Source organism: Copadichromis virginalis, linkage group LG4, assembly GCF_057382275.1.
Source record: "Copadichromis virginalis isolate Kocher_CV1m ecotype Utaka linkage group LG4, C_Virginalis_male_GT1.1, whole genome shotgun sequence".
Classification (NCBI taxonomy): domain Eukaryota; kingdom Metazoa; phylum Chordata; class Actinopteri; order Cichliformes; family Cichlidae; genus Copadichromis; species Copadichromis virginalis.
Genome location: NC_140621.1, coordinates 4,026,145 through 4,046,668, shown reverse-complemented (window position 1 = coordinate 4,046,668; position 20,524 = coordinate 4,026,145). Strand labels below are relative to the sequence as shown.

General features: G+C 43.8%; 1 protein-coding gene across 16 annotated transcripts in view; it reads left to right on the top strand.

The window, feature by feature from the left end:
• nfixb (nuclear factor I/Xb) overlaps positions 1-20,524 on the top strand; it is a 136,507-nt gene that overhangs the window by 91,314 nt on the left and 24,669 nt on the right. For 11 of the 16 annotated variants that reach the window (XM_085453186.1, XM_085453188.1, XM_085453197.1 and 8 more), the window contains 5 exons: positions 14,829-14,894; positions 16,668-16,742; positions 17,668-17,788; positions 18,045-18,080; positions 18,608-18,738. In XM_085453186.1, the coding sequence (XP_085309312.1) occupies positions 14,829-14,894; positions 16,668-16,742; positions 17,668-17,788; positions 18,045-18,080; positions 18,608-18,738 (429 nt within the window). The remainder of the gene's footprint in view (positions 1-14,828; positions 14,895-16,667; positions 16,743-17,667; positions 17,789-18,044; positions 18,081-18,607; positions 18,739-20,524) is intronic. The other 5 variants (XM_085453191.1, XM_085453200.1, XM_085453190.1 and 2 more) reach the window with 1 other exon arrangement.

Below are 20,524 nucleotides of genomic sequence, written 5' to 3'. Positions count from 1 at the left end.
ATCATGGAAATTGATGCCACTTTAGCATCCTCACTGCTAAGCTCCTGTGGTCAGTGTGATGATGTTTATGTTACCAACTCTAGTCTCGCTTGTTAGCAAATGCTTTTCCAGGACACTGTTATTCTTTATTTTAAGAAAAAAAACATTAACCATGACTGTTTCAGGCGTGTACCCAAAAACCCGTTCAGGAAACCTGCTGGGTTTAGCATAAGGGAACAAAATGTGCAGAAATGCTAACTTATTTCCATGTTTGGGGACTCGCTCCTGCACCACCCTGTTTTGTATTTTGAAGTTAAGTGACCTCTAGTGGCCGTATTAATAACCAAACATTCACCTGTGCTTCTTCTAACTCAGGTAACCTAGAAAAGGAAACTAAGGGACTGACTCACAAAGTGTGAGCTGCTGCCCCTGGTGGTAGTTGAGGGTACTGCAGGTTGTCTTCAAGGCATTGTTTTTCAGGTTTAGAAATAGTAAACAGACTAAATAAAACAAAGGCTTAGGTGTGTTCACGTGTTAGTTGAGAAACACTCCACTTTAACCCAAATCCTGCTTTTTTTGTTTTGTTTTGTTTCGTACATGGATCGATCGCGGTATCAGTGCGATCGCTAAGTTGGAACTTGTTGAGTAAAGGCCTAATTCATTTGGACATTTTCATAGCAGATGTATTAAACGTCTGATCCATGATTGCCAGTCACGGCGCACTTATGACATAATCACAGTAAATGTCACGGTGGAAAATGTCAGTATTAAGATTACAAAGTGTTAGTTAACTGTGAGCTCATTTTCGGAAGAGGATTTTCTTCCTCTCAGTGTGAATACTTAACTTAATTCTGCTCCACGTTTTTTGTTTTGTTTGTTTTTTTCATTTTTCATCCTTTTTTTCTTAAGCATGCAATTTCACTGCTTTTTTCCCCTCTCCCTGTCATTATCACCCAGTGCGTGTCGGATTTTAAAGTGCAGGCAGAAGCTGAGATAATAAGAGCGAGGTCAGCGATGCTTATTGATGAATATGTTTTTTGAAGCTGCTAAGTGGATTTGCATCAGTTTAATCTCACTTTGCAGAGTTGGATCTGCTGAGGGTGGGGAGGATGGTTTTAGAGATTTTCTCTGGGTTAATAAGTTAATAGATGGATTGATAGATGGTAGGAATAAATCTCCAATTATCAGCTTGACCAAAGAGAGAGCCTGAGTGGAGCCATAAGCTGCCCAAACTAGGCTAATCCTCTGTGTGTGACATATAGGGACATGCTCTTTGATTCATGTATGTTCTGAGAGACGTGAGGCTGCTGCACAACCCTACCTGTAATGTTATTAACAAAAGATATTATAATGCTGCAGTATTTCCCTCCCAGGCCTTTGGCTGCAGCTGGAGCCTGGGACTAGCCTGGCTCACTTGTCCCAGCACCCCCCCGCCGCCGATACTGGTGACTGCATAGTTTATCAGCTAGCATGTCAGACGGGGAGACCGGGGCAGTTGTTTACTCACCTTATCAGCCTGAGAGATAAAGCCAGCTTTGACACAGATAGCAGGCAGCTCGTACGCATGGACACGCACACAAACACTGGAAGGCTCCCTAATGCACGTGTGCACAAGTGTGCAGCAGCGTGCGTGCCCGCACGGAAACGAGCCGCGCAAACACACGGCTGCGCTGGGAGCCACTGACCCTTGGGCCGGGTTCATCTGGGGACACAGACTGAGAAATGCGGCTGGACGGTGACTCCCAGACAGCTGGTGGTCAAAGGTTGTCTTTCTGTCTGTGCCCTCATTTGGCTGATTGTTTTTTCTCAGGCCTCATCTGCTTCTGTCTGTCTCTTCTTCCTCCTCTTTTCTGCTGCCATCAAATAAAAGAGTAAGTCTTCAGTTCATGCTGTAGATGTGGCTGATCCTTCCCCAGAAACACAGATTTGGACCTTTTCCGGTTTAGTTGGGAAAAATATCTTTTAAAATCTACTTTCTATTAATTTCTCTTGTTTCGTTTTTTTATTCATTTTAGGCTCTTGTGAAGAACTTTATTTATATAGCACCTTTCAAGATATAAAATCACAAAGTTTTTACTTACTTCATAGAAACGTTTAGCCGGTACCGCTGTTCTTTGTGTTTCTGTATGTCGCCCCCAGATCTGGTTCATTATAGTTTTGGATCTGGTTTCCTTATTTGACAGCTGAATGAGGTTGTTAAAGGAGGAGCAAAGTCACTGGTGCCCACACACATGCACAAACAGAGCAACACTTCCCCCTTACTCCAGCTAACATATCATATGTAGACACACACTCACAGTACTACTCACAAATCATGCACATCTAACATTAAGCCTCCATCGGCATCACCCAGGGAGGATGTGGACACTTGCACAGCCATTCATCGCTACCCTAATTCATTAGTCCAAATGAGCATTTATGCAGAGCACACATTATTTTTACAGGCCCGCTTTATGTGTTTGTGTGGAGTTTTACAGCCCTCATAAAACACGTTCTCCAAGCCCCAGATAGATTTGGGAGCATTTATTTGCATAGTTCACCAAACCAAAATAAATCTTTAGTGCGTTCAGGCTGAAAGCCCATTGGTGTAAATAAAGAGCGAGATGCAAATCGTGTTGTCTTATAAACTGAATCATATTTTGTTGATGTTGTATTAAAACATGTGAGGGATTACATCAGCTGAATACTGGCTGCACACTATTTGAATCACTGTTGGTGTGAATCCTGACAGGAATGTTAGAACTCGGACGTCTTCAAGTGAGAATGTTTTTTAAGCTTCGTGCTCCTGGATGCACAGCACACCATCACAACCTTGCAGTGCTAGAAGACCGTTAAATATAACCGTATTGCCTTAGGCCAGAAGAGCTATCTGTAGTTGTTAACATTGTTTATTTACCTTTGCATACATGCATTCCTCTCTGCTCAGAACTTGCATCCTGACAGGATATGAATCAACCTATCAACTTTCATGCCACATTGTGGCATTTTGTTGAAATCCACATTTACTCCAACAGAGCCTGTGGTTACCCCAACACATTCTTCTGTGTAGGTCTGAAGAACTTCACAGAAGCAGAGTTTAGGCTCAGTAGTACAAAACAAGTCACTTGGAGTATTTGTGCATACAGTCCAACAGAAGCCATCAAAACTAGCTAGCTTTGTCCGTTAACCTGCATTAATGAGCTCCTTTTTCATTTTCATGGGGTTTTTGCAACAAGCTAGCTGACTTGTTTAGCAATCAAACTGAATACATGACCATTAGCATTCATTTGGTAGCATGATTGCCCATAACAACAATATTCTCTCTCATTTTCAGCTTTATTATGGTCTTCAATAAGACATCGTTCACTGTTAATGCTCAACGTCTTTTGTTTGGCACAGGTTTCCAAATCAGGAAAAAGTGTTTAATGGGGATCATTATGCTCATCTGTAGCTTTTTATTCTTAGACTCTACTAATGTAGTTTTGTGTGATTCACAGTTGAAAATAATCCTCAGTCATGTTATAGTGGGTGTGTCAGTTCATCGTCTGTCTGAAACAAGCTGCTACAGTTGCTTTCTTCTGATTGGCTGCCTCTGGTCAGCAAAATATTTTAACAACAGGTCCGCTCTCTGTGACATCATACAGAGCCAAAGGTAGAAAACTGTCTGAAACCTGAGCTGCTGGCTGTGAGTATTTGTCCATGTTTAATGTGATCATCCACATTTGTAACAGCAAGTCAAGAAACGAGACAAAGTCTAAAAGGTGCCAAACAAGAGACTTGAAACTGCACAGGTGGCTGAGCTTGGGTTTATTACTGTAAACCAAACATCCTTCACGTTGCACACAGTCATTTGTATCACTATTAATATAAAATATTGATTAGCGTACCTTTAAGTGTCTTATAATTGCAGTTGATACTGTGATTGGGTGCATATTCCCAAAGCAATTTGCACAAATCTGTTGCCAGCTACCAAAATCAATTCTGATAATTGTACATGTGGGAGCCTTTTGGGGACATGGATGACGGTGTGTGCGCCTGGGGATGTCATTTCCCATCTTGCACAGGTTGCTTTGCCTGTTTTCCGGCGTTACGACTTTTCGCCGCATGAATTTGTCCACTGTGGGTCTGCTGCTGAGAATTTGTCACGAGGGGATTTGATGCAGCGGGGGAATGGCGATCAAATGTGAAGCCAAAAGTTCATAAGGTCACGCTTTGAGCTTTCCCCAGTCCAAACACACAGGGGCGACGTTTGAGTGACAGGTCACCGTGATCTGCCTGGTGCTTGTCATGGATTTGGGTGTGAAATTTATGAGTTGGGGAGGATAGTTTGCGATGTTTGGCTCCTGGCAAAACGATGGCACTGCCTTGTGGTGGCTGTGGTGCGCTGTGTGTTTGCTTTTCCTCGTCTCCCCCGTAGTGCCGGGTTTGATGGTGTCTGCTCCCTGGCTGGTGCCCGCCGTACGCTGCCTTCACTCCCCCTCCTCGTACCCTCCTCTGCTCTCCTCTTCTGCTCTGCCAACAAGTCTCTCTTTCTTTCTCATTCCTTCTTTTATTCTCTCTGCTCACGTCTTTCTTGGCGAGGCAAAACGTTCCCACAGCTCTCACAATCCCCCCAGCCCCCACCTCACCCCCCTCCCTTTCTCTCTAACCCCCTCTTTCTCATCACTCGTTCCCTTTCTTCACCCCACTCCTCTTCTTCTTCTCTTTCATTCACTTTTTTGTCATTTTCTGTGCCCCCTTCTTCCCTCAGACTGCCTCTCTTCCCTCCCTTTTATTTTTGCCTTTTCTCCTTCTATTCCTCCTCCTCTGTTTCTCTCTCTCCTCCATTCCCTGGCACGAACTGGCATCACATGATGCCCATTCCCACTTGTGCCCAGACCCAGCCCCACTCACACACACAAACACCCACATGCATGTGCATATATCACAGGGTGGCTGATGTCTTTCATTCAGCCCTGTGAACCTCAGTGCTGTACGTTGTCTGCTTAGTTCTGTTTGTATGAAATTTAATATATACACACATCATCAGTGCAGTTTAAACAATTCTTCCTGTGCAAAAAGCCTGCATGGACATGGTGCATTTTTCACTATATGTTTATTGTCCGTGTCATCGCGCTGGCTTCGAGTATTATCAACATGTGATCAGAAACACACAAGAGGAGGAAATGCAGGGAAAAATAATAGTAGTTGTCAGTTTGTGGGTAGAGAGGTATGAAGCTAACATGCAGCACGTCCGCTGTGAAAAAGACACAGTTGTGCTGTATTTTGGAGACACAGATATTTCATTTGGTGGTCGTAGTTTCGACTAAAGTCCAATATGCCCGAGAGCTTTCACCTCCTATCTTTCTAAAGCCACGGCAGCCCTGCTGAAATCTTTCCCACTGCTTTCTCTTCCCCTTGCAAGAGGCAGATTTCTTTAGCATGTGTTGCTGCCTTGTGGCCCCCACTGCCAACAAGTGACATCTGCTGGCCAAATGGAGGAATGACACCTCACCATATGCATTTTCAGTTTCGACGTGAACATTTGGATAGGTTCAGAAATTCAGAGACAGACTATTATTCAGACAGAGAGACTAACAGCCACAGATTAGAAAACTAGCCTCAAATCGCTCGATGGTTTTCTTTGCCCTTTTTACTCTTGCGTTTACCCCGACAACAAGCAGGGCTCTTTTTTGTTTTTGTGTTTCTCCCTCTGTGTCGCCTGGTCCTCCCTCCCTGCCCACCTCTCCCTGTACATCGCAGCTCATCAGCATAGGCACAGATAAAAGATAAAAGAAACAGGGCAGAGGGAGAGAGGAGGGGGTATCCGTGGGCAGCCAGCCAGCCCCCTCCATCCCTTCTACCCCCTGCCCTCTTCTCTCTCCCATGGTTGATTCCCTTTAGGCCCCTCTCACCCCTTCTCACCCCCCTCTCACCCCCTGGCTCCCCGGCTCTGTGTGGCGTTGGCAAAGAGAGGGCGCAGGCGGCACACAGACGGCCACGCAGATGGGCAACGGGCAAAGCAGGGCTGCCTCCCCACACCTGCTCCTTGCTGGCACAGGGCTCGGCCAGGCGGCCACGCAAGCACACACACGTACACACAAGCGCACACACACTAGTGCGCACACGTACAAACACAGATGTGCATCTTACACAGAATTATCTCTCTTAATTTATTGAACTTTCACACGTATAGAGAGAATCGCGGGGAGCGCGCACATGCAAACACTCCCACGAAGCGATGCACGCACTGCACACGCGTGTTTTAATAAAAGAACGTCGTCTGCCTCCCACACTCTGCTGCTCAGCCTGTCAGTCACAGATGTTTACACGCTTATCTCCAACTGTGCCTCAACACGTGCGCTCCAGAAATCTTTGCACGTATACAATATCATAAACATATATAAGACACAATCTCACACGCAAAAGCCAACAAGTGAGGTATTTATAGTGTCACACCCACACATTCACACTTCAGCACTAGCAGCACTGAAACACATTTCACAATTAATCACATCGCCCCATGCTGCGCTGTCACATGGAGTTACATGCCAGACATTCAGAGATGCACTATTGTCACTTACACACTGAATGTGGGCACTAAGATTGATTTTATGTAGACTTGGAAAAATGTTTTTAATGTATCAAAAAGATGGGAAGTCGTAAGCGCACTAGCCTGTAAGAGGTATTTTGTGCACCGCCACATTGCCAGAGGAATTGCCAGAGCTGGAAGCTGCTGGTTTAATAGGTAGGGTGTGGATATGGAAGCCAAATAAACTTCCCAGGAAGGCGCCAAAAATAGCTGAAAGGAAAACCCATCCTGAAACAGCAAACCCCTGTGTTATTCTTTCAATTTCTAGAAACTCTGGCTTGATTTGTAAACAGAAACGTGCTGCTCCATTGACAGTAAATGAGCTGTCATTACAGTCGTATAATGCAGGGTAGTTTCACAAGGATGGAGGCGGCTTTTCATTATAAATCTATAAATCATTATAAATCAGTGACTGAGCACTTTCAGAATCTTTTTCCTTGATGCGTCAAATGTTGCATTTTTGTGACCTTTTTTTGTTTCTTGTGCTGTAAAGTCTGCCTTATTCCTATTTATTCTATTTATCCCCTTTGTATATTTTATTTATATTTGTCTCTGTATTTATATATGTGTGTGTGTGTATATATATATATATATATATATATATATATATATATATATATAACAATTCTGTAACTGTAACTTCGGTCGTTGCTGTGCTTTTTGGAAGTCGAATTTCCCAGAGGAACCCACCCGAGGGATTAATAAAGTTCTATCTTATCTTATCTTATCTCTTATCTTATAGCGTCAAGGTTTAACATGTTTCCTGTGTGCCAAACACTCCTTTAAAAAAAGACAAGGCAGTAAAAGCACAGCACTCGAGTGGAAAACTCCGAAGTGCCGAAACCTGCAGTTCCCCTCTGTCCACATGAGGGTGGCTTCCAAAGCAAGTCAGTCCCCACAGACTCCCGTGTTACGACGTCCAACTTCAGGTATGAAATCAACACGGTGCGGAAAACAGATTTCATGTTTAAAGTTCCTTTTGACCTCTAACACCTGTACAGAGGTAAATCACCAATGTTGACTTGGGTGTAAAGTTGTGGCTTCTGTGATTGATTGACGAGCGGCTGCAGATGCAGGCAGCTGTAGCCTGCAGGTGTTTTCGACATCTCACCTTTGCTAATTGAATTCACTGGTACAAGAAATTAGTACTCCAGAGTAAAAACAGTTTCTCCTTTTCCATTAGTCTGTCACTTAGCATCAGCGTGTTGAAGCTGTACAGCATTAGCTGATTCCTTAGCACTCTACTGTCTTGTTTAAATATGGTTGCTTCTGGCTCCACAACAACAGTCACATTAGCTACATCCACTTTTTTGACTCATAAATGGGCCACTTGTGCATTTTATCACTGCTTACAGGTCACATTGTCCTTAAACAGAAGATGTGGTAAAAGCACAGAGCTCAAGTTTATCTCTTTCATCAAGCAAACAACACATTTCTTTAGTAACTGGGACTTAATTGATACAACACTGGAGCACCGTAACCAGAGTTCATTCTATAAATGTAGAAACTTCCTTCTGCATGTAACATTTTAGAGATAAAGAGATTTCACATTGAGAGTCATTAAAAAGCGAAAGACTGGATTTGTTCAGGCTGTTCCAGATGTCCTAATAGCTCAGCAGGAAGAACCACAATGTTCTCACCGTCCCCTGTTATTATCCTGTTACACTAAACTGTACACTAATGAAACTAACTCCTGTTAATTATCCAGAGCGCTTTTTGGTAAAAGTGGCATCCTCTCACACACTCACGCTTTTTCTGAACCGAAAGGTGGCCACAGTGAGCTGAGGTCACTCACGGGACAGATGACACTGTACCAGCGCAGCCAGCGTCCAATAAGAAGCCCCCGTGGCTTAAAAACCAGGCTCAACATGAGCTTTTCTAGTGGAAGATTGAAACACAAGGGGGGGGTGGGAGCAGCGCCGGGGCGATCAGGAGGCAGTGACTAGTATTCAGAAACTGGAAAACGAATCGGCCTATGAAAACGGAGGGGAGGGGGGGAGATGTGGAGAGGATGAAGGAGGTGGTGGAGGAGGAGAGGAAGAAAAAAAAGGAGGTTGAAATGAAGTCCAATAAAAGAGCCGAGTGAACATCTGTGTGGGATAGCCGTGGGGATTAGGAGGGTTTGGAACATTTTAAGCGCATTAAAGATTAAAAAAAAAGGTCAGAATGTTTAGCAACACACCGATAAACCTCTTAAGCGAAACCCAATTGGGGAGGCAGTTCGGTTTCTTTATCCAGAGGCTGGTGGATGGGGAGTGCGGGTGGAGAGAGGGGTTGAGGCTGCGCAGCTACGCTTGTATATGTATATGTCAGTCAGTGCAGTCGTGCTTTCTGCTTTACTTCAGTCTTCCATTTGCAGGCAGCCGTACCTTTGTGCAGTCTCCGTTGTATTTAGTGTTTCTTTGTGTAGATCTGTGTTTTATCCATTGCGGTCCAGTCAAGGCCTCGCTGAGAGCAGATCCTTTGCTGAACTCTGGAGGGAATGACGGGGTTTGTATGTACCAGCACGCCTGAACTCTGAAGAGTGAAAGAGAGAGACATCCAGAAAAAAAGGAGGCAGAGGAAGCTGAGGTGGAGCGAGGGGGGTTACAGTGTGAGAGTGAAAGGCAGCGGCGAGACGGAGATCAAGGAGGGAGAACAGTGGTAGACTTGTCCACAGACTTCTGCAGTAGTCAGAGGAAGAGGCCCCTATCATTTGACTGTGAACTGAACCATGTCAGGGGAACTATCCTTAAATGACACGCAGAGGGTGGAGACAGAGGAAGTCAAAGGATCTCAGGCTGCAGCTACATCCACAGATTCGACTGTGGATTAGAATTTCTCACTTTTACTCTCAAAATTCGTTCCAGCTTCATTTAAATGAAACACTTTAAAGATTTAAATCTGTATTTTTAAGGTATTTAAAGGGAAGCAGCGTAGTATTGAATTTTCATTACCAGCATGGTGGACTTTCAAGGCTGGAGCTCCGCCTCCTCAGTTTTCCACAATGCAGCTTCATAGCATCGCTTTGTTAAACCCTCTTTGCGCACCTGTACTCGTGCTTTTCTGTGTTTCTTTAATTGCATTTGCAACGAATTATTGTCGGTTTAACGTGAACGTGTGAAGACAGACGTGCTTTGTTAGGTATGATCGCTAAGCTAACGGCTTTTTATGATCAGTCTCTGCTAAGAAGTAGCATGTAGAGTTATTCTCGGTACATCTGTAGCTGTGTTTTTGTGTTAATCTGGTTATTTCTTTCTACAGATTTGGTATTTTAGTGCAGGCAGTCACAAAGACAGCTGAGTGAAAGCCCCGAAAAGCATCTGATTCTCATAAACAGGATGATAATACTGACTATTACAATAACTTGCTTATGGAAATATTTGCAATCGCCTTCGAGTTTAACATCCAAAGGACGTTATATTTTATCTCTAGTGCTGGACTGGTGATGGTAGCTTTATAGTCTCTCATCAGTCTGCAAAATCCCCCTCACTTAGTGCACATTAGATTACAGAGGGCCTGTTTGCTCACGTGTGCTTGTGATGCACAAACAAACACTCTAAGCCGTTCTGTAAATTAGCAAAAAGTGTGCAGCGTGCGCTCGTATATGAATATGCACGTCGTAAATGAGTCCATTAGCGCTGGCAGTGGCTGCCTGCGCACTAAGAGGGGAGCACGTCTATGTGATTTTACATTCAAGTGTCACTTAATGATTCCAGATTGCGTAATTGTGTATCCGTGCGTGGTGTCGTTTTGTTTTTACGTGTATGATGAATGGAGCGATTGTGCAAGTGTGGTTTCTGAGTGTGTGTACATTAGCCTGGGTGTGAGTTCGTCTGCGTCTGCAGTGTGACAAATGTATAGCCAGTGTTAACTTTTACATAGACTCTACTGGAGTACATTAGCAATAATTGTACTGTATGTTGAGCAGGAAACAAAGTGAAATGTGTGTGTGCATGTTGGTGATTAGAGCGATAGCATGGTGTATTAGATGGCCTGTGTGTGTGTGTGTTATCTCTAGCGGGGTGTGTGCAGGGGGCCTTGGGGCGACTGTGTGCAGGAGATAAGGGTGATTCATCTGTGTTTGAATGTTGTGTTTTTGTGTGTGTGTGAGCATGTTTGTGCTTTGGAGGCATGTGCATCCATGTTTGGAGTGTGCACATCCGAGCACTTGAACCAACACGTTAATAAAAGCGGTCACATGTGCTCCTCTGCGTGTTATAGGTGTGGGCACACACAAATGTTGCAGTGGGGATGGGAGGCCTGCTGGCAGTGATTTCTCCCTGCACGGTGGTCTTATATGACTGTATAATAATACACAACTGCTATTGTTTACCAGGAGCGTAGAGCGTCTTCTTTCTTTAAGGGCATCACACCCCCTCCTTACTGTACTCCTGTAGAGGCACCTTTGGGCACCTATTGTGCACCCACACAATGTATGTAAATATAGATGCATGGATTACACTCCATCCATACACGTGCACATTTAAGAATGAAAGCACATAAAACATACAAGCACATACATATTGTGAAGTGCGTTCGTGCGTTAAATTAATATCAGACAAAGACATTTTTGCTTTATTGAACTAAGCAGAGCATGGGAATGACACATAATTATGCAAATACACAAACGGGAAATTAGGCAAGAATCAAATTGAACCAAAACTTAGTGAAACATGAACGTTTTTTTCCATAACGTCTTACAGAGTGGGATTGTTTTTTATAGCTGCTTTACACAACAATCAAGAATGCCACTAGATCCAGGATATTAACCTGCTAGTATCTCTGTGTGTACCGTAAACATAAGAAATGTTAGCAAACCTGGCATAAAATATATATTCATACATTATTTTTAGATCTTTATTTCCCGCGTTATGTAACTGGAGGCCGAAACGCTGCTAGAATCCTCTGGCTGACTAAAATATTACACTTTTAAAAAGTTTATTTTGGCTGTATCTACTTAGCTGTTAGATAATATTAGCCATGTGCTAAAAGCTGCTGTATGTTATCCAAATCCTCCTGAATGATCCACATTCCAGTGTAACACTGACTTTGGCTTATAGAAATATAGTAGCACAAACCTCATATTTGATTTATTAGTGACAGCGCGAATGCTACATCTGTCAGTGTTTTCCTGTAGTTCATCTTGCTCACGTCTCCTAAAGTGCTCATTTCTTTTGTTCAGAAGTTAATTAAACACTAAACACATTTTTTGTCTTATCCATACTTTGTTTACTGTGGCCCGAAACAGTTAATGACTTAGCAAAGTTGTAGCCTTCAAGCAAACTCCAGTAGTGCAAAAGTGCGTTACAATAAACCAGCTGAGGACGTCCGGCCTGCTTAGGTATGAGATATTTCAGGAACAACAGATACTACGGTAGGCACTCTACATGTCTGTGTTTATTATGTCACAGAATGCAAAGCATGCCTGACTATGGGATGGCATTTAGCTCAAACTTGCAGCGCACAGCTGGTCGTTGGGTCAGATTAATTTGATTATTAAAAGCTCTGAGGTTTGCACCTCCTCCAAAGGGCGTTTGCTTTGGTCCGAATCAGAGTACGATGACTACGTTCATGTTGGCAGAAACAACCTGCACCAAGGGAGGAAAAAAACAGGGGTCAGCTCAAATGGGCTAAACAGTGAAGTTGTGAAAACATCCTTGGTTATGGGTTCCTTAGTCTGTTGGTAGGGCGTCCAACCACACATGTGCTATCAGTCACTTTGCAGCTTTTTGCTAGCAGAGAGAATTGACAGTTATTTTTCTCTCCGATGTGGGCACGTGGTCTTAAAGGAGTCTGTCAAACAACATTTTTCTTCATTTTCCAACTTTCAGCCTTGAATACAATTCCTTTTATTATAATTCTTTTATTCATGTAGCGCCAATTCACAAAAAACAGTCAGTTCAAGGTGCACAAACATGGTACAATGTTAGAAAGAAACCCTAATAATCACATGACCCCCTATGAGCAAGCACTTGGTGACAGTGGGAAGGAAAAACTCCCTTTTGACAGGAAGAAACCTCCTGGTGCAAATGAAGCACAGTGATAGGATAACCTTGGTTCATTTGCTAACTGTTGTTAAACATTGCACAAGTTTTAAGGATAGAAAGCCACCCTTCATTTGCTGGAAACCCTCAAAATCAGTTTAAAGTTTGAGAACTTGTATTGTAGTTGCAATCACTTCATTTACATTTGAAATTCGGTGTATATGTCGCTGTGATTTAACAAGAGAAACAGGAAAGTTCTCAAAGCCGAGCCTGGAGAGTTAAACAGAAGAACTCCTGATACAGTAAAGCAGGCGTGTGACAGAGTGGCTGTGCGGCCACCGCTCTGCGTTGTGCCAAGAGATACTTAAACAAAACAACACATTGAGCGCATGCCAGGAAGCTATATTATTATCTTCATTCGAACTAATTGCCAGGCCAAACAGCGACACATATGCACACACAGGCTTCAACAACCACTCATCATTAGGGACTGTGGTGTGCCATCCACGTTGTCATGACAACAAGGCAGTGAATTTTGGCTTGGATGCTGTCACACAGGGCAAGAGATTTTTCTGAGGCACGCGGGTTTCAGAGGTTTTGACTGTTTGCTGAGGGTTTGTCGGGATGAGCGCTGCAGCGATGAGAAAGGCCTCAGGCTTCCTCCAAACATCGCCTCGTTTACCTTGGAGGACTCTCTTTGTGTTGCCCTTTGCACACTTCCTGTCGCTTTACGAGTGCGTCTGATATTTGTGATCAGCTGTTGAACTCTAACAGCCTATTAGCGTAGGCGACAGGATACTCACAGGATTGTAAACAAGCGTCCCTTTACTCCATCAGCGTCGCACGTCCTCCGTAGGTCTTTTTATCTTTAAGACCACTGGGGCTGTGTTTGAGAGTGAGTGTGCTTTGCAAGCATGTGTGTCTATTTCTGTGTGTGTGTGGGTGTGCCGTCAGCTAGCAGGAATGCATGGGTACCGCCAAAGCTAAGATGGCTGCCAAGCGCTAAGATGGCTGCCAGGATTCCACAGAGCGACAGCGCGCAAGAGAGAAAGAGACAAAACCAATGTGAGAGGAACTGAGGGAGAAAGACCTGAAGATGGACTCTTGTGCAGAATGAAGGACGAGTGTTGCGAGAAGGAAAGAAAAGAAGCTCTTCCTCGTGTTTCCCTCTTCCCAGAGCGATGAGGTGCTTTGGGTTTCTTTTTGTTTTCCTGCTTTTGGCACGCGACCGACAGGGTGAATAGTGCACCAGTTTGCTGGCACAGAACGCAACACTGCCACCCAAGATTAGGACACTGATTTGGGTTTAGAAGATGTTGAGATTGGGGGGCCTAGTAGTGGCTGCAAGGGGGCCACGTTTTGGATTGGGAGTCTTGGCCCAAGACGCCCTTAAAGGCTAAGTGCTTTGGAGTAATTGGCCTGAATGGTATATATGATACAACCATAAAACTCCACAAGGGTGCATTACACATCCGAAGAAGAATGGCAGCCAGCGAGCCAAAGAAAAGCAGCTGAAGCAGACGACTCTCTGAGCGCCTTCATGTCCCTATAGATGGAAGCAATGCAGGAGATGCAATCCAGACAAAGTGCACATTTGACTAGTCAGCGTGGGCTGTTGAGGTGACACATCTGTCACTTTACCTAACTTTTTTACCTAGTGTTTGTAGCTGTGTGCACATGCAAACATTCAAGCGCCGAAAAGTTAGGTACACAAAGAGAGAAAAGATTTTTTAAGGTGATTCAACTCCAAATGATGCATTTCTAAAAGTTCTTGGGACCATTAGCACTCTGCCCAACATGAATGGTGAGTTTGAGTAATTGCAAGAAACAAAGATACAAAAACAGTTGAGTTATACACAGCAGTACCCAGAATACAGGAACGCACACGTTCAAAACCGCGACTCAGAAGCAGAGGTTTGTTTCTTAGGAACACTTGAGCCAGTTTACACTGTATTCAGATTCTATATTTTAGAAGATCTTTCAAAAAAATGGCAAAGACGGTGCATCAATACCCAGAAATTACACGTACGCTGAGTTAATTGTTGGCATTAAAAATGTTTTGGGGGATTTGTAGCACTTTACCAAACATACACTAAGGCTGTGAGTACGATAATGACCAGATAAGAATCTACTAACGGTACTCTGAGCCTCGACCGAGTGCAAATATCTGCCTTTTTAATCTCAACACGTCTGTCCGTTGTCAGTGAAAAGAGTTTACCATATAGTTTCTCAGGAGACTCCTCTGTTCTTTACCTGCCCCCTCACCTTGGTCAGTGTCCAGACATCTGTCCACCTGACTCACCATCTTTCTTTCTTTTTCTCTCTCTCTGCAGAACAATCAGGACAATCAGACAACTCAAACCAGCAAGGAGACACAGATGTGAAGCCCCCACCAAACGGTAAGTTTACAAGTGCACGTTCCATTAATCTCACTCTACATGTGCAATTATTAAAAAACATACCTGTGCCTGCACGCAGTCACACCTATACAGTCATGCATGCACATGTATGTGCATTAGCCCTACACGCGGGCCTCTGTGCCTGTGCAAGTGCGTCCCAGCAGAGTTGGATCTAAGTTTATTATGGTAAGGCGAGCTGATGGTGCTGTAGCGTGGGGGCTGTGCTGGGTTTGTGGCAGGCCGCTCATAAATCACACTGACGTTCTTGGAAGATGGGAACCACATGGCCGCTGCCGAAGCTGAGCGCTGACCTCATGCGCTCTCCCCGCTGTGGTTAACCCCGGGCAGGGATGGAGTGAAGGAGCGAGAGGAGAAGAAATAAGGAGGGCTGAAAAGAACTGAATGAAAGAATGAGAGGCGAAGGGAGAAGGCGTGGGGGGGAGTGATGGACAGACAGAGGGAAGGGGGAGAGAAGGGTGTGGATTTAAAATGGATTCGGCCCCGGAGCCATAAAGCGATCCGCTTTACACACAGCGTAATACGACATGAACAACATAGTGTCGCATACTTAAACTTTACTTGGGGAACAGAAGTTCAGAATGCAGCACATTTAATTTGTTTGTACCATTTTCACCTGTGACGGTGTGTTTCGTGTGTAGACATTTCACTTACCTCGCTGTTTACATTCAGTTTAAATAAAATAAGAATCAAAGATCAGGTGAGTTCACTAAGCTTCATAAAAGCCTTTTTTAAAGACTTTTATGAAGCTCCTTATGTGAAAACAAGGTTCTTACCTGTTGTCAGCTGATACCAGAACATTATCAGTCATCAGGTTTCTAGACACCTGACAAATATCAGTCCAGTTTATTATGTTAGCTGCAAATTTATCTGCACGTTCTGCTGTCTGGCTCGTTGCTAGCTTAAAGTGATTTTGCATCTTACAGTATTTTGTTTCTTTTGTTTGTTTTTCTCTTTTTAGGCCTTTGTGCTCAAAATCAAGAGTTGATGGCTAAAATGTTAGATTTAAGATTTAGGCCAAGGGTCAGCATATTGGTCAATCGTCAGGCAGCAAGCGTCGAGGGTTTGTTGTAGCTCATTTGAAGTCGAGTATTGTTCATACGTGTTATTGTCGATAAAAGCGACACGGTGCTGGAAACTAACACAGCTGACAAGCAGTCAGATGATCGTAACGTTGAAACTAAGAACTGTTAAGAAAATGTTCCACTGACAAAACCCATCACAGGCTACAGCGCAGTGTAGTCGACTGAGAAGAAATGATGACTGTAGTTGTGAAACTTCAACACAAGTTATAATCAAGGTTTTGGTTACAGTCTCAACAGACTGAAAGGACAGATGTGCGAGGACGTGTGTATATCAGTGTTCCAGTACCTCTTATTAAACATGTGCACTTTATTATGCGTGCGCATGATATATACATGAAGATCGCAATGCGCAGCGCATCATCCATTACATAGCTGTCTGTGTGGAGATTACAGCCGCTTGTTGGATCTGATTGGTTGTGTATGTTGGACTGTCAACAGTCAGGAAAGTGAACACGTCCAAACCAAAGGCCTGTTGTACCTTATAGAAAACACATGGGCCCAGTGGATGACACCAGCAGTGTGTCAGGCCTTTCCACACGTGTTTTTCAGCCTCTTTCTGAGTGTGTGTGTGTGTGTGTGTGTGTGTGTGTGTGTGTGTGTGTGTGTGTGTGTGTGCGTGCGTGTGCATTCAGAGTGTAACTCACAAATGTCTCTTTCTCCCTTTAACCAGGCAACTTGAGTTTCCAGGACTGCTTTGTTACTTCGGGTGTGTGGAACGTAGCCGAGCTGGTCCGTGTGTCCCAGAGTGAGTCAACCACTGTCACCTCTCATTCTTAGTATATAGTTACTTATGTTATTATAAGTATATTACTCTATAACCTATTATAACTAGTAGTTTTGAGTAGCTGGATTGATTTGCATAATTATATCACTCGTACATTAACCTGCTAAGATCCGAACGTGCATTTTGAATTCCTCTTTGCTATCTGGCTCGATGGTGTTTGATAGAACGCTAAAAGTCACATTTGAGTAATGATGTGCAAAACTGAACACAGCAGCATTTTCCTGAGTACACAAACAAAATGAGAAACAACAAATTTTGAAAGAGCAAAATTTAGTATTGCGGTCTAGACCAGCCGCCCCCAGCCCCCGGGCCACGCACCAGGACCAGTCCGTGGGTCGTTTGGTGCTGGGCCCGAGAGTTGAGGCTCGAGTGTGAAATTTATGGTCTTCAGGGTTTTATCATTATTTTGTTATCATGTTTATCATTAACTCAGTGTCCTGTGTGTCATGAATAAATCTTTTTTTGTGGTAGCTCTACTGGTTTTATTTTGTTGTATTTATCTGCGACACCTTAAAGGTCAGACATAAAGCGGTCTGTGGTTGGGGAAACGTAAAGGTTGGGGACCGCTGGTCCAGACAACCCAAAATGTGATGTTCCCATATGTGGACACCAGGTCCTACGAGGTTGAATAGAAGTTTAGCAAAGTCCTGTAAACATAATCGTGTCAGTGTCTCCAAAAATGGACTAGTAAGGCTATAGAGACTTTGAAATGAGTACATTTGTAGTGCTACTGAAACGTCAGAGTTATCAGGAATCATCTTCTGCGAAGCTTAAACAAAGAACTGTTTCTGCAGTCGACGGCTCTCTCACACTTTCAGCTTTTAATTCTAGTTTTTTTCTATGATGTGTCTCTTTTCTCTCGTTTCCTCTGTGTGCATCCCCTCAGCCCCTGTGGCTACAGCGACAGGCCCCAACTTCTCTCTGGCTGACCTGGACAGCCCCGGCTATTACAACATCAACCAGGTGACCCTGGGGCGGCGCTCGATCACCTCCACCCCCTCCACCAGGTACACACGAAGCACTCGAAACGCTCCTTCTAAATCTAATTCTGCCACTTGCTATTCTTCATTCTCCAACCTCTGTACTGTGTTTCCTAATGCTTAGCCTGCTCTGCTTTTTGATCGTGATCTTTCTCTCTCCTTCCTCGTCACTAACCCTCCTCGTCCCCACTCATATTTCCCACCGATCTGTCTGTCACCCGTTCCTTGTTTGTGTCTGTTTCCCTCTCCTCTGCCGTCCTCTCCCGCTCATCTTATGCTGCAGGACTGAAATGGAGCTTTATGCAAGTCTCCCACGGAGGTAGTTACACTCATTACAGAATATCTCCCTTGATACTAATGTAGCACAGACCCCTGCATCACACAAAAGCCACACGCATGCTGTCCCACGTATACGCACACGCTGTACGTTCACAGCCCCTTTTATTTTATTGGTCACAGATGTATGTGTTTGTAGGAATGTGCAAACACACACAAAAATAGGCTCCGACATCACCAGGCACACTTTCTGCTTGCAGTTTCTAGCGCGCGGCTGCTTTGAGCCGGCGTGGACACAGCATGTTGTTAAAATTCTGGCCTCGTGTTTGTTTGTCTCCAATTATGCTGCTTTGTCCCTTAAGACTGTAACATAATATGAAAACAAAATGTAGATAACTGAAGAGAAAAGGTGACTTTGCTTCATTTCCCTTGATTTAAGATGATATGACATTTATCAGTGTCCCCTGTACTAATTAGTTGTGCCTATTTATTTTAGTGGGAAACCCTGGCCTGCTTCAGATTGCTCTCATAATGAATCCCTTTTACTAATCTTTCTCCTTCCTCTCCCAGCTCCAACAAGCGCAAGTCCATTGACGACAGTGAGATGGAGAGCCCAGTGGATGATGTCTTCTACTCGGGCCGTTCCCCAGCGGCTGGCAGCAGCTCTCAGTCCAGCGGCTGGCCTAATGATGTGGATGCAGGTAGTCCCGCTGCAACTGCTGCATCAGATTTTGCACGCAATCCAGAAACTGTGCTGAGGTCCACATCAATTCAGAGGCAAACTTTAAACACTGGCTTCACCTTGAATCGTAAAGCCTTAAAAAAACAATTTGACATTTGGGGAAATACGTTTAGCTTCTGTAGTTTGATACTATTGTAATGTCTGTAGAGTAAACAAGAAGCAAGCACCAGCTGGTCAGCTTAGCGTAACTTTAGAAGAGGGAAACAAGCAGTCTGGTTTCAGCAAAAGGTCTCATTGCTAGCTGAGGTCATCAAAATGAGCATTATTATCTGATGTTATCTAGGCCTTGGTGCAGCGCCCAGTTCGTTCACATTATGAGGCAAGCCGCCTTTCTCCTGATTTATAAACAGAAGGTTTGGGCACTGACTTCGTTATTTGAGACAGCCATGTTTAATATGATCGTCTCCTCCTGTAACAGTGCATATGTGACAAAGCCCAAACTAGCCCCTCCACTTCCTGCTGTGTTTTGCTCATACTTACTGTGCAGCTATTAGAATGGTAACGCTCTAAATAACTCTCAGCAACGAGGCAAAAAGATGTATTTCCCACAAATATTAAATTCCTGACTTGACATGGACCAGAAGCTAAAGCTAATTATGTTTCACCATCATACCCGCTTGCATCTATTTTGACTCTTCAATACTCGACCCCCCCTCATTATCCCCACTTGCACCATCTTTCATTTTCAACTTCTAATCCTCTTATATGCCATACCTAAATGGACCCCCCACCAAAGCATCATTTCTCACATACAGCAGGGACTTAAAGAGCCAGTAAAAAACACATTTTCTCAGTTACTCTAAACAGTTTGTAGAGATTCGGGGGAATTTGCAGAAATTTCAAGGTCTTTTATTTCCATCGCTGGAAATTCTGCCATCATCTAATGCTTAATGCATTTGAAAATTGTGTTTGGAAATAGGAAAAATGTCTTTCCAGTACCAGTTCTTCAAAACAAACAAGGTTTATGTACATCACACCACTGTTGTGATGGGATACAGAAAGAAAGCTGATCCTGAAGCTATTGGATAAAAGACAGAAAAAACCTTTTTGTTCTGGCTGAACTGCCCCTTCAATCAGACCACAAACTGAGGATAGCCTGCTGTCTAGTGTTTGTTGTCTGACTGTGAGAATAGCTGCAGAGATGGACACATTTAGTTTTTACGGCATTAGAGCTAACATCTATTAAGCTCACCTCCAGGACTGAGTGCACGTGTGTGCGAGTGTCGTGCATTAGACTGCGAAACACAAACATCATCTGCTAAATGTTTAGCAACTTTGTTTTATCAAGTGGGTGTAACCGAGTCCTTTACAAATCTAACTTAAAGTAAACCCACTGTAATGACTGTAATGTTGCATGTGGTGTTCCTAAGGAGTACTTTGAGATTTTGGGAAATACAGCAATTTACATTATTGCACAGCAAAGAGGAAGCTGTGCTAGCAGCCAGTTAGCTAATGCAGTGCAGAGACTAATTGGTCATGTGACTGATGGGCTACTGTCACGTGACACCATTGTGTTTCTTGCTTCAGTTTATCTCGAGGTTATTAAATGAGAATAAGTGTTTGTTCTTTGTTTTGTGATAGGCTAACTGGCTTGTAAAGGGCCATGAGGGCAAATTGCTCTTCTCTCTGTTTTTGTTTCTTTATATTCATTTGTGAATCTCAGAGCTGTTGGTTGACTAGAGCCGAGCTAGCTGTTCTTTTATCTATTTATTTTTTACTGAGACAACATTAAGCTAACCAGGAGC